Genomic DNA, 24,591 nt, shown 5'->3' on the forward strand with positions numbered 1-24,591 from the left:
TGTTTTCCACAATTTTTGAAACTCAAGGGTGTCCAGCTCTGCTGCTGCTCTCTCCTCGGGTAAGTGATAGGTCTCGATCTTGGACTTTAATTTATCTTCTCCCCGGTGTCCTGATTCCTCTCGGCTCCATTTCTGCTGGTGCTGTCTCTTCAGCTGAATTAAAAGTCTGCATTGGAGTATCTACATTCTGTGCTCCAGTATCTGGAGTAGGTTTTGCAACCCACAACCTTGTGCCACGTGCTGTAAGATTGCTGCTCACCTCGTTCTCAAACACAAATTTCTTGGCAGAATTCAGAACACTAGCCTGGGCCCATGGGTTATTAGTCTGGTTATGTACAAACCTACGATTCTATAAACCTGTTTGGAAGCAAGAATGATTTCATAATACGTGAATTTTCATTAGCAGGACATTAATCGTGTTATTTAAAAATCATGTTGACTATGCCTTGCTGTATTTTCTTGGAACACTTGAGCTGTAGCAACTCAATAATCAATAATCCATAATTTGTGGCAAAATACTTGTGATGAATGTCCATACACAAAATACAGAACTCTTGTCAAGTGGACTTCTGCCACTTCCGGTAGCGGCAATGACCAGCTGAGCCGCACGTTCGGAGGCTCCCGAAAAAAACGGACTTCGGGGCTTTTTTAAAGGCCCCCAACGGAGCTTAAGAGGCAAATCCCGACGGGGGAAGAGGCCAGGAGTCGCCCCAGAGGTCCCATGGTGCAGACCAGGAGCGGAGCAGGGAGAGAATCGGGAGGAAAAACTCTTGGAAAAAATCGGGACCCGAAGGACAAAATGGCGGCCGGCGAAAGTTTTGAAGAACTGAAGAAGTGGGTCCAGGAGCAGCAGACGACTCTGCTGCGCTGCTTCCAGGATCTGAAAGTGGAGCTGCTGGAGTCCATCAAGGTAACCAACAGGGAACTGATGGAGACCCAGACAGCTCAGGGGTCTGCGATCCGGGAGCTGCAGCAGCAAGCCGCCGAGAGGGAGGACGAGGTCGTGGCCGTGGTGGGGAAGGTGGAGGTGCACGAGGCGCTCCATAAAAGATGGCAGGAGCGGTTCGAGGAGTTGGCCAACTGGTCGAGGAGGAAGAATTTACGGATCCTGGGCCTCACGGAGGGGCTGGAGGGGTCGGACCTGGCGGCCTATGTGGTGACGATGCTGAACACGTTGATGGGGGCTGGGTCCTTCCAGGGGCCCCTGGAGTTGGAGGAGGCCCACAGAATTCTGGCTAGGAGGCCCAAGCCGAACGAGCCGCCGCGGGCGGTGTTGGTGAGGTTCCACCGGTTCGTGGATCGTGAGTGTGTGCTCCGGTGGGCCAAGAAGAAGCGGAGCAGCAAATGGGAGAACACGGAGGTGCGGATCTTCCAGGACTGGAGTGCGGAGGTGGCGAGGCGGAGGGCCGGGTTTAACCGGACGAAGGCGGTGCTCCACAGACGGAAGGTGACGTTTGGAATGCTGCAGCCGGCGCGTCTGTGGGTCACCTACAAGGATCGGCACCACTACTTTGAGTCCCCGGAAGAGGCGTGGGCCTTCGTGCAAGCCGAGAAATTGGACACAAACTGAGGGTCCCCCGGATGGGGGATGCTGTAGGATACTGTATTTATTTATACTCTATGTGTATTTGCGGGGTTTGGGGTATGATGGGCGTGGCCGTAGGGTGGGTGGGCTGATGCCGTACGGGTGTTTTCTTTATGGGTTTTCTAGCAGGAGTTGGGTGGACGGGTTTGGACTGAGGGGTAAACGGGGTGTCTGGGGAGCTGGTGGGGGGGACTGACAATGGGAGTGGCCCTGGAGGAGGCGGGGCCCGGCAGGGCGAAAGCGCGGGCTTTCTGCGAGGTCCCCGCGCTGGGAGAGGGAGGGGGAGGGGTTTTCTTTTCCCGCGCAGGAGCGGGGGAGGGTGGACTGGTTGATGGGCACTATGGAGGCAGTCCCACATTGGGAGGAGCCGAAAGTAGGGTGGGAGCCGCCGGGGTCAGCAGAAGATAGCTGGCTCACGGGAATGCTGTGGAGGGGGGGGGGGCGCGGCTAGGAGGGGTCCTAGCCTGGGGGGGAGGGGAGGGGGGGGGGGGGGTTACCGGGTTGCTGCTGAAACGGTCAGGAAGGAGCTGGAGGACGCAGGGGGTGCTGGAGGGGGGGAGGTGCCGCCGTGGGAAACTGGCAGAGCATGGGACGCTGGCCGGGGGTGGGCAAGGGATGGGGTATGGCTAATCGGCAGGGGAAGGGGGCAGGGAGCCCTCGGATCCGGCTGATGACCTGGAATGTGAGGGGGCTGAATGGGCCGGTCAAAAGGGCCCGAGTAGTTGCGCACCTGAAGGGACTGAAGGTGGATGTGGCCATGCTCCAGGAGACACACCTGAGAGCGGTGGACCAGGTCCGGCTGAGAAAGGGGTGGGTGGGCCAGGTATTCCACTCGGGGCTGGACGAGAAGAGTAAGGGGGTGGCGATTCTGGTGGGGAAGAAGGTGTCGTTTGAGGCGTTGAAGGTGGTGGCTGACAGTGGCGGGAGGTACGTGATGGTGAGTGGCAAGCTGCAGGGGGAGCGGGTAGTGTTGGTGAATGTTTATGCCCCAAATTGGGACGATGCGGGGTTCATGCGGCGTATGCTGGGCCGCATTCCGGACCTGGAGGTGGGGGGCCTGATCATGGGGGGAGACTTTAACACTGTGCTGGATCCCCCATTGGATCGATCCAAGTCCCGGACGGGTAGGAGGTCGGCGGCGGCTAAGGTGCTGAGGGGATTTATGGACCAGATGGGGGGGGTGGACCCTTGGAGGTTTGCGAGGCCAAGGGCCAGGGAATACTCGTTTTTCTCCCCTGTACATAAGGCCTACTCGAGGATTGACTTTTTTGTCCTGAGCAGGGGGCTGGTGTTGAGGGTGGAGGAAGTGGAATACTCCGCCATTGCCATTTCGGATCATGCCCCGCACTGGATGGACCTCGGGCTGGGGGAAGAGAGGGACCAATGTCCGCTCTGGCGCATGGAGGTGGGGCTGCTGGCAGAGGAGGAGGTGGCCGGGAGGGTCCGGGGGTGTATTGAGAGATACCTCGAGGCCAATGATAACGGGGAGGTTCGGTTGGGGACGGTCTGGGAGGCATTGAAGGCGGTGATGAGGGGGGAATTGATCTCCATCCGAACCCATAGGGAGAGGGGGGAGCAGAGGGAAAGGGAAAGACTGATAGGGGAGATGGTGCAGGTGGATAGGAGATATGCGGAGGCCCCGGAGGAGGGATTGCTGGGGGAGAGGCGTAGCCTACAGGCCAGATTTGACCTACTGACGACCAGAAAGGCGGAAGCCCAGTGGAGGAAAGCACAGGGGGCGGTGTATGAACACGGGGAGAAGGCGAGCAGGATGCTGGCGCACCAGCTCCGGAAGCGAGACGCGGCCAGGGAGATTGGGGGAGTGAGGGATAGCGCTGGGAAGGTGGTGCGGAGGGGGGTAGAGGTCAATGGGGTCTTCAGGGACTTTTATAGAGAACTGTACCGGTCTGAGCCCCCGGTGGAGGAGGGTGGAATGGGGCGCTTCCTGGACAGGTTGCGTTTCCCGAGGGTGGAAGAGGAGCGGGTGGAGGGACTAGGGGCGCCGATCGAGTTGGAGGAGGTTGTCAAAGGGATAGGGAGCATGCAGTCGGGGAAGGCGCCGGGGCCGGACGGGTTTCCGGCGGAATTCTATAAAAAGTATTTGGACCTGTTGGGCCCCCTGTTGGTCCGGACCTTTAACGAGGCATGGGGGGGGGGGGCTTTGCCCCCAACTATGTCGCGGGCGCTGATTTCCTTGATCCTGAAGCGGGACAAGGACCCTCTGCAGTGTGGATCATATAGGCCGATTTCGTTGCTGAACGCCGATGCTAAGCTGCTGGCAAAGATCCTGGCCACTAGAATAGAGGATAGTGTGCCGGGGGTCATACATGAGGACCAGACGGGGTTTGTGAAGGGAAGGCAGCTGAACACACATGTGCGAAGACTCCTCAATGTCATTATGATGCCGGCGGTGGAAGGGGAGGCGGAGATAGTGGTGGCGTTGGACGCTGAGAAGGCCTTCAATAGGGTGGCGTGGGAGTACTTGTGGGAGGTGTTGGAGAGGTTTGGGTTTGGGGAGGGGTTTATTCGGTGGGTGAGGCTGCTCTACGAGGCCCCGATGGCAAGTGTAGCCACGAATAGGAGGAGGTCGGAGTACTTTCGGCTGCATCAGGGGACGAGACAGGGGTGCCCCCTGTCCCCCTTGCTCTTCGCGTTGGCAATTGAGCCCCTGGCCATGGCATTGAGGGAGTCAAGGAACTGGAGGGGCATGGTGCGGGGTGGGGAGGAGCATCGAGTGTCACTGTACGCGGACGACCTGCTGCTGTATGTGGCGGACCCGGTGGGGGGGATGCCGGAGGTGATGAGGATCCTTGGGGAATTCGGGGGTTTCTCGGGGTATAAGCTGAACCTGGGCAAGAGCGAGGTGTTTGTGGTGCATCCGGGGGATCAAGAGGAAGGGATTGGTAGGCTCCCACTGAAGCAGGCAGGGAAGAGCTTCAGGTACCTAGGGGTCCAGTTGGGGGGCCCTGCACAAGCTCAACCTCACAAGGTTGGTGGAGCAGATGGAGGAGGAGTTTAAGAGGTGGGATATGTTACCGCTGTCACTGGCGGGGAGGGTGCAGTCCGTCAAGATGACGGTGCTCCCGAGGTTTTTGTTCTTGTTCCAGTGCCTCCCCATCTTTATCCCAAAGGCCTTTTTCAGGAGGGTCAACAGCAGTATCACGGGATTTGTGTGGGTGCATGGGACTCCAAGGGTTCGAAGAGTGTTCCTGGAACGAGGCAGGGATAGGGGGGGGGCTGGCGTTGCCCAACCTCTGTGGGTACTACTGGGCGGCCAACGCAGTGATGGTGGGTAATGGGCGAGGAGGGGGCAGCGTGGAAGAGGATGGAGGCGGCGTCTTGTGTGGGCACGAGCCTGGAAGCGCTAGTAACGGTGCCGTTGCCGCTCCCTCCAACGAGGTATACCACGAGCCCAGTGGTGGCGGCTACCCTCAAAATTTGGGGGCAATGGAGACGGCACAGAGGAGAAATGGGGGGCTCGATGGAGGCCCCGATACGGGGGAACCATCGGTTCGTCCCAGGGAGCATTGATGGCGGATTCCGGGGCTGGCACAGGGCAGGGGTTAGGAGGTTGAGGGACTTGTTTGTGGAGGGGAGGTTCGCGAGCTTGGGGGAGTTAGAGGGGAAGTTTGGGCTCCCCCCGGGGAACATGTTTAGGTACATCCAGGTGAGGGCGTTTGCCAGGCAGCAGGTGGAGGGGTTCCCCTTGCTGCCTCCACGGGAGGTGCGGGATAGGGTGCTCTCGGGGGTGTGGGTCGGAGGAGGGAGGATCTCGGACATATACCGGGTGATGCAGGAGGTAGACGAGGCCTCGGTGGAGGAACTGAAGGGTAAATGGGAAGAGGAGCTGGGTGAGGAGATTGAGGAGGGGACATGGGCGGATGCCCTGGAGAGAGAGTGAATTCCTCCTCTCCCTGTGCGAGGCTTAGCCTCATACAGTTCAAGGTACTGCATAGGGCCCACACGACTGGGACAAGGATGAGTAGGTTTTTCGGGGGCGAGGACAGGTGTGCTAGGTGCTCGGGGAGCCCTGCGAACCACGCCCATATGTTTTGGGCGTGCCCAACGTTGGGGGAGTTTTGGAAGGGGGTAGCAAAGACGGTGTCGAGGGTGGTGGGATCCAGGGTCGAGCCAGGCTGTGGACTCGCTATTTTTGGGGTGGCAGTGGAGCCGGGAGTGCAGGAGGCGATAGAGGCCGGGGTCCTGGCCTTTGCGTCCCTAGTAGCCCGGCGGAGGATCTTGCTCCAGTGGAAGGATGCGAGGCCCCCAAGCGTGGAGGCCTGGATCTCGGATATGGCAGGGTTCATTAAATTGGAGAGGGTGAAATTTGCCCTGAGGGGATCAGTACAAGGGTTTTTCAGGCAGTGGCAGCCCTTTCTGGACTTCCTGGCGGAACGGTAGGGAAATAGGCCAACAGCAGCAGCAACCCGGGGGGGGGGGGGGGGGGGGGGCATTGTTTACGGGGTGTTACCGCGGGTGTACGTTAATAGAGTTATGATGTTTATATTTTGTATTTTGTAAAAGCTTCAATAAAAATTATTTATAAAAAAAAAAAATCAAAAGTGGACTTCTGCCTCGTTTTTGTGTTTTAAAAAAAAATTTCATTCATAGGATACGAGAGTCACTGGCAAGGCCAGCATTTGTTACCCCTTTCTAATTACTCTTGAACTGAATGACTTGCTAGGCATTTTCAGAAGGCAGTAAAGAGTTTACCAAATTGCTGTGGACCTGAGTCGTATGTAGACCAGACCAGGTAAAGATGACAGCTTTCCTTCCCTCAAGGACATTGCTGAACCAGATGGGTTTTTACAACAATGTATATCACTATTCATGGTCATCATTACTGAGACTAGCTTTAATTTCAGATTTTATTCATTGAATTTAAATTACCCCACCGGCTGTAGTGGGACTCTGGTTTACTACTTCAGTGACATTACCACAAGTGTAGATTAATAGTCACTTCCCGAACCACAGTGGACCAAAGTGTGAAGGCTTAGCATTTCTGTCTGCTTCTTAGATCTACCCTCTGCTTTTCTAAATTTGCAAACTCTCCTCTTTCCTTCTACACAATATTCAAACCACTTTGTTTGAGAACCTTCAATTGTCTCCCCTACAGTCTGGAAGATTCTCTGACATGTGATCCCTCTATTTTCCTCCAGAAGCCTAATGAAAAACTACTTTTTTTGACTTTTGCTTCAGTCACAACTCCTCTTCCATCACTTTTCTATCTCTAATTCTATTAGTTTCTGTGGAATTGTGCTGTATAATCTGGTTTATACTCCCTTGAGTATAGGTTAAGGCATGATCAAATTCAGTATTCAAGATGATTGGAGGATTTTATAAGGTCGATAGAAACTATTTGTTCTGATGTTGGAGTCCAAAGCAAGGGAGTAAAATATTGATGTTAGGCTGTTCAGGGATGATGCCAAGAAGCATGTATTCCTAAAAAAGGTAAGGAAATCAGGAACTCTCCCACAGAGAGATGCTAGATTCATTGAAAGTTTTAAAACTCCGATCAATAGACTTGTGTAAGGGTATTTTAAGTTATCGAATCGAAGAACCAAAGTTCTAGTGAGAATGGGGAACTTTAAAGAAATTCGGAATAATAAAGAAATAGTAGTGGAGAAATGAATGAACTAAAGGGTCAGCAGATCCTCTGGACATGCTGGTCTGCATTCTAGTTATAAAAGATAGCTACAGAGATGATGGATACGTTGGCTTTGATCTTCCAGAAGGTCTAGTGTCCCTGTGGATTGGAAAGTAGTAAATTTGCTATTCAAAAAAGGAGGGCAAGTGAAATAGTCTAATATCAGTAGTAGAAAAAATGCTAGGAAATATCATTCCGTATACTCTTGGGGCACATGGGCACAGTCAACACCAATTATGAAATAAAAATTGTGTTTGACAAATCTGAGAGATTTTAGAGGATGTAGCTAACAGGATAGTTAAGTGGAAACCAATGTATGTAGTGTATTTGGATTTCAAAAAGTGTCAATGTGGTTCCATGCAAGAGGTTATTGTCCAAAATTAAGACTCCTGGAACTGTGTGTAATATATTAGTGTAGATTGAGAAATGGTTAATGGACCGAAAATGGTAGGAATAAACAAGCTATTTCCAGGTTGGTAGGCTGCAACTCTTGCAATACCATCAAGGATCAGTGCTTGTTCCTCGGGTGTTTACAATTTGTATCAATGACTTAAATGGGGAGACCAAATGCACTGTATCTAAGTTTGTTGACAATACAAATTTGAGTGAGGAAATAATCTGAGAAGCTGGCATAAAAAAGGCTACTAAGGAATATGAAATGGTGAGGTGAGTGGGCAAGAAGAAGGCAGGTGTAATATATGGAAAAATATAAAGTTATCCACTTTGGAAGGAAAAATAGAAAAGCAGAATATTTTTTTTTAAATGGGAAACGTTGGTGTCCTTGTACATGAGTCATAGAAAGTTGGGGTGCAGGTACAGCAAGCAATTGGGAAAGCAACTGGTATGTTGAGGATTGGAGTCCCAAAGTAGACACGTCTTACCACAAATTAAATGGGGCCTAAGTGACACCATACCTGCAATATTACCAATAGTTTGATCTCCTTCCCTAAGGAAGGACATACTTGCCTTGGAGGGAGTGCCACACTGGTTGACTAGATTGATTCTGGGCTGAGAGTTGACCCAATGAGTAGACAAGTTGAGTATACTATATTCCCTCGACTTTAGACGAATGTGATGTGATCTCATTGAAATCTTGACGGGGTGGATGCTTCCCCTGGTTGGAAAGTCAAGAACCTAGAGCTTGCAGTCTCCAAATATGAGATGAATCATTTAGGACTGAGATAAGAAGGAATTCCTTCACTCAAAGGGTTGTGAATCTTTGGAATTCTGTACCCCAGAGAGCTATGGATACTTAATTGTTGAGCATATTCAAGACATGGTTTGATAGATTTTTGGATCCTCAAGGAATCAAAGGATGTGAGGATAACGCAGGAAGATGGTGCTGAGGTATAAGAACAGCCGTGACTTTATTAAATGGCAGAGTGGCCTCCAAGGCGCAAATGTCCTACTCCTGCTCTTCTGTTTCTTATGTTCTCCAAATGAGTAGATGGAGTTAAGGTACATGATCTAATTGCATCACAGAGACGTGGTTGCAGGGGGTTCAGGACTGGCAGTTAAACATCCAGGGATTTACAACCTATCGAAAAGACAGAGAGGTGGGTAGAGGGGGCGGGGTTGCCTTGTTAATTAGAAATGAAATTAAATCAATAGCACTAAACGACATAGGGTCAGACGATGTGGAGTCTGTGTGGGTAGAGTTGAGGAACCACAAAGGCAAAAAAACCATAATGGGAGTTATGTACAGGCCTCCTGACAGTGGTCAGGACCAGGGGCACAAAATGCACCACGAAATAGAAAGGGCATGTCAGAAAGGCAAGGTCACAGTGATCATGGGGGACTTCAATATGCAGGTGGACTGGGTAAATAATGTTGCCAGTGGACCCAAAGAAAGGGAATTCATTGAATGTTTACAGGATGGCTTTTTGGAACAGCTTGTGATGGAGCCCACGAGGGAACAGGCTATTCTGGACTTAGTGTTATGTAATGAGCCAGAATTGATAAAAGATCTTAAAGTAAGGGAACACTTAGGAAGCAGTGATCATAATATGGTAGAATTCAGTCTGCAATTTGAAAGAAAGAAGGTAGAATCAGATGTAAAGGTTTTACAGTTAAATAAAGGTAATTACAGGCGCATGAGGGAGGAACTGACGAAAATCGACTGGAAGCAGAGCCTAGTGGGAAAGACAGTAGAACAGCAATGGCAGGAGTTTCTGGGAGTAATTGAGGACACAGTGCAGAGGTTCATCCCAAAGAAAAGAAAGGTTATCAGAGGGAGGATTAGGCAGCCATAGCTGACAAAGGAAGTCAGGGAATGCATCAAGGCAAAAGAGAGAGCCTATAATGTGGCAAAGAGTAGTGGGAAGTCAGAAGATTGGGAAGGCTACAAAAACAAACAGAGGATAACAAAGAGAGAAATAAGGAAGGAGAGGATCAAATATGAAGGTAGGCTAGCCAGTAACATTAGGAATGATAGTAAAAGTTTCTTTAAATACATTAAAAACAAACGAGAGACAAAAGTAGACATTGGGCCGCTCCAAAATGACGCTGGTAATCTAGTGATGGGAGACAAGGAAATAGCTGAGGAACTTAATAAGTACTTTGCGTCAGTCTTCACAGTAGAAGACATGAGTAATATCCCAACAATTCAGGAAAGTCAGGGGGCAGAGTTGAATATGGTTGCCATCACAAAGGAGAAGGTGCTAGAGAAACTAAAAGGTCTGAAAATTGATAAATCTCCGGGCCCAGATGGGCTACATCCTAGAGTTCTAAAGGAGATAGCTGAAGAAATAGTGGAGGCGTTAGTTATGATCTTTCAAAAGTCACTGGAATCAGGGAAAGTCCCAGAGGATTGGAAAATCGCTGTTGTAACCCCCCTGTTCAAGAAGGGAACAAGAACAAAGATGGAAAATTATAGGCCAATTAGCCTAACCTCGGTTGTTGGCAAAATTCTAGAATCCATCGTTAAGGATGAGATTTCTAAATTCTTGGAAGTGCAGGGTCGGATTAGGACAAGTCAGCATGGATTTAGTAAGGGGAGGTCGTGCCTGACAAACCTGTTAGAGTTCTTTGAAGAGATAACAAATAGGTTAGACCAAGGAGAGCCAATGGATGTTATCTATCTTGACTTCCAAAAGGCCTTTGACAAGGTGCCTCACGGGAGACTCCTGAGTAAAATAAGGGCCCATGGTATTCGAGGCAAGGTACTAACATGGATTGACGATTGGCTGTCAGACGGAAGGCAGAGAGTTGGGATAAAAGGTTCTTTTTCGGAATGGCAACCGGTGACAAGTGGTGTCCCGCAGGGTTCAGTGTTGGGGCCACAGCTGTTCTCTTTATATATTAACGATCTAGATGACGGGACTGGGGGCATTCTGGCCAAGTTTGCCGATGATACAAAGATAGGTGGAGGGGCAGGTAGTATTGAGGAGGTGGGGAGGCTGCAGAAAGATTTAGACAGTTTAGGAGAATGGTCCAAGAAGTGGCTGATGAAATTCAACGTGGGCAAGTGCGAGGTCTTGCACTTTGGAAAAAAGAATAGAGGCATGGACTATTTTCTAAACGGTGACAAAATTCATAATGCTAAAGTGCAAAGGGACTTGGGAGTCCTAGTCCAGGATTCTCTAAAGGTAAACTTGCAGGTTGAGTCCGTAATTAAGAAAGCAAATGTAATGTTGTCATTTATCTCAAGAGGCTTGGAATATAAAAGCAGGGATGTACTTCTGAGGCTTTATAAAGCACTAGTTAGGCCCCATTTAGAATACTGTGAGCAATTTTGGGCCCCATACCTCAGGAAGGACATACTGGCACTGGAGTGGGTCCAGCGGAGATTCACACGGATGATCCCAGGAATGGTAGGCCTAACATACGATGAACGTCTGAGGATCGTGGGATTATATTCATTGGAGTTTAGGAGGTTGAGGGGAGATCTAATAGAAACGTACAAGATAATGAATGGCTTGGATAGGATGGACGTAGGGAAGTTGTTTCCATTAGCAGGGGAGACTAGGACGCGGGGGCACAGCCTTAGAATAAAAGGGAGTCACTTTAGAACAGAGATGAGGAGAAATTTCTTCAGCCAGAGAGTGGTAGGTCTGTGGAATTCATTGCCACAGAGGGCGGTGGAGGCCGGGACATTGAGTGTCTTTAAGACAGAAATTGATAAATTCTTGATTTCTCGAGGAATTAAGGGCTATGGTGAGAGAGCGGGTAAATGGAGTTGAAATCAACCATGATTGAATGGTGGAGTGGACTCGATGGGCCGAATGGCCTTACTTCCACTCCTATGTCTTATGGTCTTATGGTCTAATTCAATGGTAGAAACGGTTTGAGAAGCTGCATGGCCAATTCCTGTATTCCTTTAATTTTTCCTATAAAAGAAGCCCTTAGAAACATAATACCTCTCACTATATAACGACAAACTATTGTTCTTATAGTTCCACAAAGTGAGTTCTCTGGTATTTTAAAACCCTTAGCAACCACCAGAGTTAATTTGCTTGGGCCACCTGTTGTTGTCACAGTTGCTTCTGGCTGCACAGTTTTATTCTTCAATTTGTTACTCATTTCTCTCGCCCGAAATAAAAACCCGAAATCTTTGAAACTCAGAACAGTTGCCTTCAGCTCTGTGGATCCAAATATTGTTCCGCTTACTGACCTGTGTTCTTGGTGAGTGGTGCTCCTAATCTGTCCCTTTTTTTCTGTAACCTTGCTTCATTAGGTCAGAAGGAAAGCAGGTAGGACGTCGTGGAAGAAGCACGTCCCTGAAAGAACGGCAGCCCGCAAGGCAGCAGAACGAGCGAGCAAACAGCTTGGATAATGAGCGCTCACCGGAGCCACGGCAGCACCTGCAGGTAGGTGCAGAAGTGTAACAAAAACCCTACTTCAACAAAGGTGCAACTCACTTCATCCTAAGAAATATTGTGTACAAAATTTAAAACCTTGTGTTTCCCCAAAGAAAAGTTCCCTGTTTTGAATCTTTTTAAAGTCATTGTAACATTATGCACTTTATTTGTTTGCTTCCTCTGCCTGCCGCCCCGCTCCCCCAGTCGCAGGTGGGGAGAATTTGGCCAGCGTTTAAAAGCGAATGTTCTGAAGGTTTGTAGCCCAGCCCAGAATTATGTGCAAGATGGTCATAGATGGTCAAAGAACTTTGTAATGTTGAAACATTTTTATGAGGCTGGTTGTGTTTTTTTCCTCTTTATTTTTCCTTCTGCACGGAAGGCATGAGACATGTTCAGGTACAGTTCAGTGAACACATATGGCACGTCAGACAAATAATCATCCTTTATTTCATGAGCCTCCATAACGTGCAATGATGGTAGACAACTCTATATGATGGCACATCACAGTTCTGTTCTCCCCTCACTGGAACTCTTCAAAACAGGATATTGTATAGAGGAAACATACAGTGGAGGAGATTCAGAGTTTACAATGCTATAGCTTATTAAAATAATACGGAAGTGTTGCACAGCAGCACTCTGCTGCATCACTATAGAGCAGTCTTTTGCCATTTCTGCCTGTAGTAAAGTAATTAGCACAAATAACTGGCACAGGTAACTGGGTTGATGCGAGTCGTGTGGTTCGTAGTGTGTATAGACTTTCAAAATACATTTGATAATGTGCCACATAATAGATTTGTTAGCAATATTGTAGCCCATGGGGTAGTGGCCATGTCAATACTTTTTGCTAAAAGATAGAAAGCATAGAGAAGTAGTGTGAACAGGTTTTTATCAAGGAAGTATACACTGATGTCCCTCATAGATTAGTATTGGAACTGCTGCTCTCTATTAATTCTCAAAAGGGAATTAGATATATACTTTAAAGGAAAATTTGCAGGGGAGTGGGACTTAGTTAGGAATTTGTAAAGAGCTAACACAGACATAATGTGTCAAATGGCATCCTACTGTATTGTCCGATTCCATGATTTTAGCTATGACAAGCACTGTAATGCCATCACTAGTAGCAAAGAGCAAATCTTTCCCGATAACATTATTCCAAATAAATGGGAAGTAGCTGGATAGTATTTTCCAGAATCAGAAAGCATGCCTACCATCCCTGATATGTGGAGGTGGCAGGGAAAGTACATTGAAATATGCCTCACTGCTCTCTTTCTCCAAAGTTCCCCAGAAACAAAGTTTTCTGACTTTGGGTTTCCCGGCTGGGTCACTGTCTGTGTGGAGTCTGCACGTCCTCCCCCTGCGTGCGTGGGTTTCCTCCGGGTGCTCCGGTTTCCTCCCACAGTCCAAAGATGTGCGGGTTAGGTGGATTGGCCATGCTAAATTGCCCGTAGTGTCCTAATAGAAAAGTACGGTTAAGGGGGGGGTTGTTGGGTTATGGGTGGATACGTGGGTTTGAGTAGGGTGATCATGGCTCGGCACAACATTGAGGGCCGAAGGGCCTGTTCTGTGCTGTACTGTTCTATGTTCTATGTTGTGTTGCTGTCTCAGTTTCCATCTCACTTATTCAGAACTTCCTTGCTGCTTCCATAATACATAGAACATAGAGAAATACAGCACAGAACAGGCCCTTCGGCCCACAATGTTGTGCTGAACTTTTGTCCTAGCTTAATCATAGATCATCATAGAATTTTGGACACTAAGGGCAATTTATCATGGCCAATCCACCCAACCTACACATCTTTGGAATGTGGGAGGAAACCGGAGCACCCGGAGGAAACCCACGAACACACGAGGAGAATGTGCAGACTCCACACAGACAGTGACCCAAGTCGGAATCGAACCTGGGACCCTGGAGCTGTGAAGCAATTGTGCTGTCCACAATGCTACCGTGCTGCCCTTAAGAACAAATTAATCTACACTCCATTATTCTACCATAATCCATGTACCTATCCAATAGCCGCTTGCAGGTCCCTAATGTTTCCGACTCAACTACTTCCACAGGCAGTGCATTCCATGCCCCCACTACTCTCTGGGTAAAGAACCTACCTCTGACATCCCCCCTATATCTTCCACCATTCACCTTAAATTTATGTCCCCTTGTAATGGTTTGTTCCACCCGAGGAAAAAGTCTCTGACTGTCTACTGTATCAATTCTCCTGATCATCTTACAAACCTCTATCAAGTCGCCCCTCATCCTTCTCCGTTCAAATGAGAAAAGGCCTAGCACCCTCAACATTTCCTCTTAAGACCTACTCTCCATTCCAGGCAACATCCTGGTAAATCTCCTTTGCACCTTTTCCAAAGCTTCCACATCCTTCCTAAAATGAGGTGACCAGAACGGCGCACAGTACTCCAAATGTGGCCTTACCAAGGTTTTTTACAGCTGCATCATCACCTCACGGCTCTTAAACTCAATCCCTCTGCTAATGAACGCTAGCACACCATAGGCCTTCTTCACAGCTCTATCCCATTGAGTGGCAACTTTCAAAGATCTATGAACATAGACCCCAAGATCCCTCTGCTCCTCTACATTGCCAAGAACCGTACTATTAACCCTGTATTCTGCATTCATATTTGTCCTTCCAAAATGGACAACCTCACACTTGTCGGGGTTAAACTCCATCAGCCACTTCTCAGCCCAGCTCTGCATCCTATCTATGTCTCTTTGCAGCCGACACCAGCCCTCCTCACTATCCACAACTCCACCAATCTTCGTATCATCTGCAAATTTACTGACCCACCCTTCAACTCCCTCATCCAAGTCATTAATGAAAATCACAAACAGCAGAGGACCCAGAACTGATCCCTGCGATACGCCACTGGTAACTGGGCTCCAGGCTGAATATTTGCCATCCACCACCACTCTCTGACTTCTATTAATTAGCCAGTTCGTTATCCAACTGGCCAAATTTCCCACTATCCCATGGCTCCTTACTTTCTGCTTAAGCCTACCATGGGAACCTTATAAAATGCCTTACTAAAATCCATGTACACTACATCCACTGCTTTACCTTCATCCACATGCTTGGTCACCTCCTCAAAGAAGTCAATAAGACTTGTAAGGCAAGACCCACCCCTCACAAATCCGTGCTGACTATCCCTAATCAAGCAGTGTCTTTCTTACTTTGCCTACCACCTAAGTAAGACTAACTGCCCTGTAATTACCAGGGTTATCCCTATTCCCTTTTTTAAACAGGGGCGCGACATTCGCCACGCTCCAATCCCCTGGTACCACCCCTGTTGACAGTGAGGATGAAAAGATCATTGCCAACGGCTCTGCAATTTAATTTCTTCCTTCCCATTGAATCCTTGGATATATCCCGTCAGGCCCGGGGATTTGTCTATCCTCAAGTTTTTCAAAACGCCCAACACATCTTCCTTCCTAACAAGTATGTCCTCGAGCTTACCTGTCTGTTTCACACTGTCCTCTCCAACAATATGGCCCCTCTCGTTTGTAAATACTGAAGAAAAGTACTCATTCAAGACCTCTCCTATCTCTTCAGACTCAATACACAATCTCCCGCTACTGTCCTTGATCGGACCTACCCTCGCTCTCGTCATTCTCATATTTCTCACATATGTGTAAAAGGCCTTGGTGTTTTCCTTGATCCTACCTGCCAAAGATTTTTCATGCCCTCTCTTAGCTCTCCTAATCCCTTTCTTCAGTTCCCTCCTGGCTGTCTTGTGTCCCTCCAGCGCCCTGTCTGAATCTTGTTTCCTCAGCCTTACATAAGTCTCCTTCTTCCTCTTAACAAGACATTCAACCTCTCTTGTCAAACATGGTTCCCTCACTTGACCTCTCTTCCCTGCCTGACAGGGACATGCATATCAAAGACACGTAGTACCTGTTCCTTGAACAAGTTCCACATTTCACTTGTGTCCTTCCCTGACATCCTATGTTCCCAACTTATGCAATTCAATTCCTGTCTGACAGCATTGTATTTACCCTTCCCCCAATTGTAAACCTTACCCTGTTGCACGCACCTATCCCTCTCCATTACTAAAGTGAAAGTTACAGAATTGTGTTCACTACCTCCAAAATGCTCCCCCACTAACAAATCTATCACCCACCCTGGTTCATTACCAAATCCAATATGGCCTCCCCTCTGGTCGGACAATCTACATACTGTGTTAGAACAGCTTCCTGGACACAATGCACAAACACCACCCCATCCAAACTATTTGATCTAAAGAGTTTCCACTCAATATTTGGGAAGTTGAAGTCACCCATGACTACTACCCTGTGACTTCTGCACCTTTCCAAAATCTGTTTCCCAATCTGTTCCTCCACATCTCTGCTGCTATTGGGGGGCCTATAGAAAACTCCCAACAAGGTGACTGCTCCTTTCCTATTTCTGACTTCAACCCATACTACCTCAGTGGGCAGATCCTCCTCGAACTGCCTTTCTGCAGCTGTTATACTATCTCTAATTAACAATGCCCTCCCCCCCCCCCCCCCCCCCCCCCCCTCTTTTACCACCCTCCCTAATCTTGTTGAAACATCTATAACCAGGAACCTCCAACAACCATTTCTGCCCCTCTTCTATCCAAGTTTCCGTGATGGCCACCACATCGTAGTCCCAAGTACCGATCCATGCCTTAAGTTCACCGACCTTATTCCTGATGCTTCTTGCGTTGAAGTATACACACTTCAACCCATCTCCTTGCCTGCAAGTACTCTCCTTTGTCAGTGTTACCTTCCCCACTGCGTCACTACACGCTTTGGTGTCCTGAATATTTGCTTCCTTAGTTGCTGGACTACAAATCCGGTTCCAATTCCTCTGCCAAATACCTTCCCAAAGGGTACTAGAAAACCTCCCTCCCAGGCTATTGGTGCCCCTCTGGTTCAGATGCAACCCGTCCTGCTTATACAGGTCCCACCTTCCCCAGAATGCGCTCCAATTATCCAAATACCTGAAGCCCTCCCTCCTACACCATTCCTGCAGCCACGTGTTCAACTGCACTCTCTCCCTATTCCTAGTCTCGCTATCACGTGGCACCGGCAATAAACCAGAGATGACAACTCTGTCTGTCCTGGCCTTTAACTTCCAGCCTAACTCCCTAAACTTGTTTATTACCTCCACACCCTTTTTCCTACCTACATCGTTGGTACCAATGTGCACCACGACTTCTGGCTGTTCACCCTCCCCCTTCAGGATCCTGAAGTCACGATCTGAGACATTCCTGGCCCTGGCACCCGGGAGGCAACATACCTTCCGAGAGTCTCGCTCGCGACCACAGAATCTCCTATCTATTCCCCTAACCATTGAATCTCCTATTACTATTGCTTTTCTGTTCTCCCCCCCCCCCCCCCCCCCCTCCTGAACCCCAGAGCCAGACTCCGTGCCAGAGACCTGGCCACTAGGGCCTTCCCCGGTAGGTCATCCCCCCCCAACAGCATCCAAAACGGTATACTTGTTTTGAAGGGGAACGGCCATGAGGGATCCCTGCACTGTCTGCCTATTTGTTTTCTTTCCCCTGACTGTAACCCAGCTACCCTTGTCCAGTACCTTTGGTGTGGATACCTCCCTGTAACTCTTCTCGATAACCCCCTCTGCCTCCCGGATGATCCGAAGTTCATCCAGCTCCAGTTCCCTAACACGGTCACTGAGGAGCTGGAGTTGGGTGCATTTCCCACAGGTATAGTCAGCGGGACACCGGTGGTATCCCTCACCACCCACATCCTACAGGAGGAGCATGCAACTGCCCTAGCCTCCAGCCCCTCTTACCTTCCAGAATACAGCTGCACTGTGGACCAACTGGACCTCCGCCCTCCGAGACTGCTCCCAGTCAGCTGCACTCTCTGTAAACTCCTGGCTCCCTTCTCGCTCTTTGCTAAAATGAAATGAAAGGAGCACCTTGCTCCCTCCTCGCTTAACTCCCTCAGTCACCAAACTCTCACTATAGCACTCAAATGCACCAAGTTCAGCACTCCCTCAGTCACCAAACTCTCACTATAGCACTCAAATGCACCAAGTTCAGCACTCGGTGCAAACAAAGTCTGCACTGTAGCTGGATCCTTTTTATACTGTGAATCCAGCCTCTGAAAACTGGCCTAATCCAATTAACTAATTAACAATCTCCAGCTGCAATACAGTTTTAGGTTTGGCAGTTAGATTTAACCTAAACTGTTAAACCTACAACAGATGTAACCTTGACCAAGGATACGGTTGTGCTGGGACAGAGAAGACTAATAGAAGATTTTCTTTTAAAAATTGAGTTATTACTATTTTAATAACGTGAATAAGGAAAGGCTATTTGCACTGTTGAGGAATTAGTGAGGCGCAGGGTGGCATTATTAATTTAAAATTGCCACTACTGATAATACCTTCTGCTTACATGACTTGGTTTACTAAAGAAATGTAATGAGGACAAAGCTTCTAGCGTTTTGATGTTTCCTATCCTGAGTGCTTGCTAATTTCATCAAGTGCAATGAAATCTTAGCCATGAAGGTTCCTTCTCAGTGTTTAACCATTAACTGTACATTCCCAGAAGGCATTAATTTAAGGTACAATTCTGATTGGGCCTTGAAGGTCCTTAGTTGTCAGTCTGTGGGCAGGAATCAGGAGCAGAGCTGAATGGTGTGAGTCTCTGCAACAGATAAATAAACATCAGCGTGAGCCTTACCTTCTGAATTCTTTTGAAAATTTTAAAATCATGCATTGATATTACTCAACCTGATGGCATGATGAATCAATAGCATCAATCATTGTAGTTACGAGCTCCAGGGTACTTCAGGGATCATACATTATAGATATTAATGTCAACTCCCTGTACTGAATCTATGAGCACTCGCCGATTGATCGGCGTGCTTCTATTGCAAGACACTTTATCAAACACCTTCTGAAAATTCATATATTTTAGCTCAGTTGGCTAGACAGCTGGTTCGTGATGCAGAGTGAGGCCAGCAGCGTGGGCTCCATTCCCGTACTGGGAGGGTATTCATGAAAACCCCGCCTTCTCAACCTTGCCCCTCGCCTGAGGTGTGATAATCCTCAGGTTAAATCACCACCAGTCAGCTCTCCACCCTCAAAAGGGAATAGCAGTCTATGGTCATCTGGGACTATGGTGACTTTACCTTTATCTTACTCCTTCCAATGTATTTACTTTATATAATTCATAATTTCTTCATTTTAAATTTACCACACACAAGTTGGATTTTAACAAATCACTCTTTATTTTGCCCCATTCATTTCTAAATATTCTGTAATTTGTTCTGGATTCTGCTCAAGATCATTGTTTAGGAATGTGACGGAGGAGGCATTGTCAGTGCAACTGGTCCACAGCAGAGGACTCTTGTCAGTTAGGTCATGCTCTGAACCCAAATTTATGAGGTTAAAAAGGCCAGTGTTAAACCCACCACCACACTCTGCCAATCTAGCACCCAGACTCTTGCGTGAAGTAATGGCCCCACAAGCCATCAGGGCCATAGGCACTGATGGAATTATACCAATGCATAGGCCGGAAGGGGAAAACATAGTCAGTGGAGAAAAAAAGCCATGTTCATGCAGAGCCTTATGATCATCAATAAAAAAAGGGTTCTTTGCTAATTTGTATATTTGACGGAAAAACATTTTTGGTTGAGTTTCAGTGAGATGTTGAGAAAGAAGCACTCAGATGGAGACCAATGACCTTGAGTTATGTTGCCCTCAAACCAGCCAGCCAGCCTGCCTCAGGTCCTTGTTATTCCTATCAATTGGACAATTCCTGCCTCATAAATGTGATTCAGACTGAGTTTGGTCTTGCTGGTGGTGAAGGTGTGCAGTTTGGCTCTTTTATATTGACCATTTCTGGCAGGAACCCATGTGCCTTCCAGCAACAGAACAGTATCAAAATAAAAATGTCTTGGGCGCCTGGTCTTTGAGAAAAGGAAAATTCCTGTGGCTGTCAGGGTTACTTTTTAAAACCACACACAAGTTTCTTTATAGAACATCAACCATATATGATGGTCATTAATTAATAGGTGAATTGTGATCTTGAGAACTTGGCTGAACATTTCAAAGTTCTCTTTGATGTATTTTGTCCACAAAGCCACCAAGTAATGACTTTTTCTCATTCTGACATGCCTACAAGTCACAATAGCTGTCCAAAGTGGTAATTGTGGTAGTTTCATATCCTTTTAAAGGTTACAATGCTTATATTGTACTGGGTCAGGATATGTCAAATTACCTCCGATGGCTTTTTCCAAGTGGAATACATTGGCCTTGGGTGAAATGTGGCAAAGATGTATCACAGATAACTGGGCTGAAAGGGTTAAATTATAAGGGCAAGTTATATAGGCTACATAAAAGCAAATTACTCTGGATGCTGGAATCCAAAACTAAACAGAAAATGCTGGACAATCGCTGCACGTCTGGCAGCATCTGTGGAGAGAGAAGGGAGCCAACGTTTCGAGTTTGGATGACTTTGTCGAAGCTAGAGAGAACTGGAAATAGGGTCAGATTTTTACTGTTGTGGTGGGGGCATCGAGCGGTGGGGCATGATGGAGGGCAGCGATAGGTGGAGATTGACAAAGATGTTGTGGACAGAAAGACAAAGAGAATGTAAATTTCTTGCCTACACAAGATCACAGGCTATATATCAAGGCCAGGCGGAATATCTGGGCCTGGAGCATCCTTACCCGATCTGAACAAGTTCTATGCCCGCTTTGAACAGTCAGCCAATGCATTAGTGCCACCCGCCCCAACAGCCCTGGACACACCCATACCCACTATTACAGCCTCAAAGGTAAGAGCTGTCCTCTTGAAAGTGACTCCGCGGAAAGCGACGGGTCCCGACAGAGTCCCTGGCCGAATACTCAAGAGCCTGCGCAGACCAGTTGGCGAGTGTGTTCGGAGATATCTTCAACACCTCACTCCTCCACTCTGAGGCCCCCACCTGCTTCAAGAAGACCACCATAATATCAGTACTAAAGGAGAACAAGGTAGCCTGCCTCAACGACTACCGACCGATGGCCATGACGCCTGTTCTCATGAGATGCTTCGAGAGGCTAGTCATGAGACGGATCACTGCCAGCCTCCCAGACGGTCTCGATCCACTGCAGTTAGCCTATCACTGCAACTAGTCCACAGCAGATGCTATCTCCCTGGCTCTACAATCAACACTCGAACACCTCGACAACAAGGACACCTATATAAGACTGCTGTTCATCGACTACAGCTCCGCCTTCAACACCATCATCCCGAAAAGACTAATAACCAAACTCTGCACTCTTGGATCCTTGACTTCCTCACCAACAGATCGTAATCTGTCAGGATAGGCAACAGCACCTCCACATTAGTCCTCAACACTGGGGCCCCGCAAGGATATGTGCTCAGTCCTCTACTGTACTCCCTATACACACATGACTGTGTGGCAAGATTTAACTCCAACTCAATCTATAAGTTTGCGGATGATACAACTTGTGGTGGGCCGTATCTCAAACAATGATGAATCAGACTACAGGAGGGATATAAATCACTTGGTTGCATGGTGTACCAAAACAACCTCTCTCTAAATGTCAGAAAGACCAAGGAACTGATCATCGACTTCAGGAAGCGTAGCACGACACACACTCCCATTTGCATCAATAGCTCCGAAGTGGAGATGGTCAACAGCTTTAAGTTCCTGAGGGTCACCATCACCGACAGTCTGTCCTGGTCCACGTACGTTGATGCAACAGTCAAGAAGGCCCAACAACATCTCTACTTCCTACGGAAGCTAAAGAAATTTAGCATATCTGCATCGACTCTCACAAACTTCTATAGATGTGCAAGAGAGAGTATCCTATCCCGCTGCATCACAGCTTGGTATGGCAACTGCTCGGTCCAAGATCTGCAAGAAACTGCAGAGTGTGGTGAACTCAGCCCAGCGCATCACACAAGCTTGCCACCCCCATGTTGATTCTGTATACACCTTTTGCTGCCTCAAAGGCAGACAGCATTATCGGAGACCCCTCCCACCCAGGCATTGCGTTCTTCCAGACCCTTCCATCAGGCAGATGCTACAGAAGTCTGAAGACCTGCACATCCTGACATAGGAACAGCTTCTTCCCCACAGCTACAAGACTCCTCAACGACTTCCCCTCAGCCTGATCTGTTCCCTGTAAGAATACTATTCACGATGCCCTATGCTGCTCTTGTATATTTGCTTTGTTTAGTCCCTTGTTCCGCACTGTAACCAATCACTGTTTGTCGATGTACCATTTGTCAAAGTTCTCTGTTGATTAGGGCAGCACGGTAGCATTGTTGTTAGCACAATTGCTTCACAGCTCCAGGGTCCCAGGTTCGATTCCCGGCTTGTGTCACTGTCAGTGCGGAGTCTGCACATTCTCCCCATGTGTGCGTGGGTTTCCTCCGGGTGCTCAGGTTTCCTTCCACAGTCCAAAGATGTGCAGTTTAGGTGGATTGGCCATGCTAAATTGTCCTTAGTGTCCAAAATTTCCCTTAGTGTTGGGTGGGGTTACTGGGTTATGGCGATAGGGTGGAAGTTTGGACATTGGGTAGGGTGCAGACTCGATGGGCCAAATGGCCTCCTGCACTGTAAATTCCATGATTATTTTCTTTGTCTACTATGTACATACTGTGTACGTTCCCTCAGCCGCAGAAAAATACCTTTCACTGTACTTCGGTACATTTGACAATTAATCAAATCAAAATGGGGGTGATTGAGGCTAGGAAGAGTGGTGATAGTGGGACATAAAGATTATAATGAGTTGATGGCAGAACAAAGGTCAGCAGTGTGTCAAAGGGCAACTAGGAACAGGGAACAGATGACCAAGTGGACTATATAGGCTCGGCTTCCACAAGATTAATGAGTGACCTAATTGAGGTGCTTATGCTGATGGTTGGATTTGATAGGGTGGATAGTAAGAAATTATTTTCTCTGTTCAGATTAGAATTCAGGCTCAAAGCAGATGCCAGGAAGCGCCTCTTCACAGAAAGGGTAGTGGAAATCTAGAACAGTCTTCCCCAAAATGCTGTTGAGGTTGGGGATCAGTTTCAAAACAGAGATAATTTATTTGTTAGTTCAAGGTATTAAGGATTAGGAACCAAGGTTGGTAAATGGAGTTGAGTTACAGAATTAAATAGCAGAGGAGCCTTGACGAAGCTTAATTGCTGACTCCTGTCCTTAAATTCCTAATTGTCCAAGTTTTAAACTCGGTTACATACACAGGTGGACACTCAGTATCAACATCTGTTCAGTAGGATGTATGAAACCCTTTCACAACCAGTACAGCAGTGTGGCACAATGGTTAGCACTGCTGCCTCACAACGCCAGGGACCCGGGTTCAATTCCAGATTTGGGTGGAATTTGCAAGTTCTCCCGTGTCTGCATGGGTTTCCTTTGGGTGCTCCGGTTTCCTCCCACAGTCCAAAGATGTGCAAGTTAGGCAGATTGGCCATGATCAATGTGCGGGGTTACGAGAATTGGGGAGGGGAGTAGGCCTAGGTAGAGTGCTCTTTCAGAAAGTCGCTGTATATGTGATGGGCCAAATAGCCTCCTTCTGATCTGTAGAGAGCCTATGGAAACAAGGTAGTACCAAGATTTTGACTCTAATTGATATAAATTTACAAGTTCTAACTTGAAGATACCTGTACAAATTTTTAATTTATATGGGCTATTTTTAGTTATTGGTGACCCCTGCTTTTAGCTAGCCAATGCCACCCTTTGGATCAGGGAAAAAGAGACCATTGGACAGACAGTTAAGAAGTTATTCTGATTTTTACCCATTGATAACTTAGGGTTACAGCTGTAACATATGGAGAGCCACTCAACCACAGCTGACGTCGTTCATCAAGTCTAGACTGAAAAAATCCTCTCTCTCTCTAGTCACCAATGTTGTATTTCCATTTATACCAGTGCAGATGTTTTGCATGTTTTTTTTGTTCTGTCTAATTTGTTAATTGTCTTACCTTTCTGAAGATTTTCTTCAATTACGATTTCAAAGTGCATGCATTTTACACTTTACCACACAGCAACTGCCTGAGTGACAATTTCACTGCCCTGAGTTGCACTGAAACCAATATGAAAAATACAGTGCATCATAAAACCCTGTTTTTAACTTTACCAGTTTAAGACATATGAGCCTTGATTTAGAACTCGCTCGTCAGCTAATCTCATAACACCCCCTTGAGTTATTGGCCCAGGCTGCTTCTAGCCATAGTAAATAATATCCCTCAAGTCTAAGTAATTTGTCATCTCTTTCCATCCAAGCTGACCTTGCAAGAATACCAGTTAGTGCTCAACTTTGTGCTGTGGGCCTGCATCTGCTTCGATCTACGTTGACAGTGCCATTAGCTGATTTGACACGAGACCACTGCAGTCAGCAGAGGAAACGTTCACCTGGTCAATCAGGATCAAATCCAGACCTGAATGTTGGAGATGTCAGAAAGATTCTTCTAAGCCACTGTACCACCCAGAATATTACCTCAAACTAAGGCAAGAAAGTAGAACCAGAGAGCTTAAGTTCAGATTCGTAAGAAGTAGTTTTACAACCAATGTAACAAAACCACATAAATGAT

At 47.7% G+C, this 24,591-nt stretch overlaps 1 protein-coding gene across 4 annotated transcripts in view; it reads left to right on the forward strand.

Annotated features, from left to right (window-relative positions):
* Positions 1-24,591, forward strand: part of pacs2 (phosphofurin acidic cluster sorting protein 2) — a 338,514-nt gene that overhangs the window by 253,288 nt on the left and 60,635 nt on the right. For all 4 annotated transcript variants that reach the window (XM_038784039.1, XM_038784040.1, XM_038784041.1 and 1 more), the window contains exon 13: positions 11,908-12,040. In XM_038784039.1, coding sequence (XP_038639967.1) covers positions 11,908-12,040 — 133 coding nt within the window. The remainder of the gene's footprint in view (positions 1-11,907; positions 12,041-24,591) is intronic.

This window comes from Scyliorhinus canicula, chromosome 2 (assembly GCF_902713615.1).
Source record: "Scyliorhinus canicula chromosome 2, sScyCan1.1, whole genome shotgun sequence".
NCBI classification, from domain to species: domain Eukaryota; kingdom Metazoa; phylum Chordata; class Chondrichthyes; order Carcharhiniformes; family Scyliorhinidae; genus Scyliorhinus; species Scyliorhinus canicula.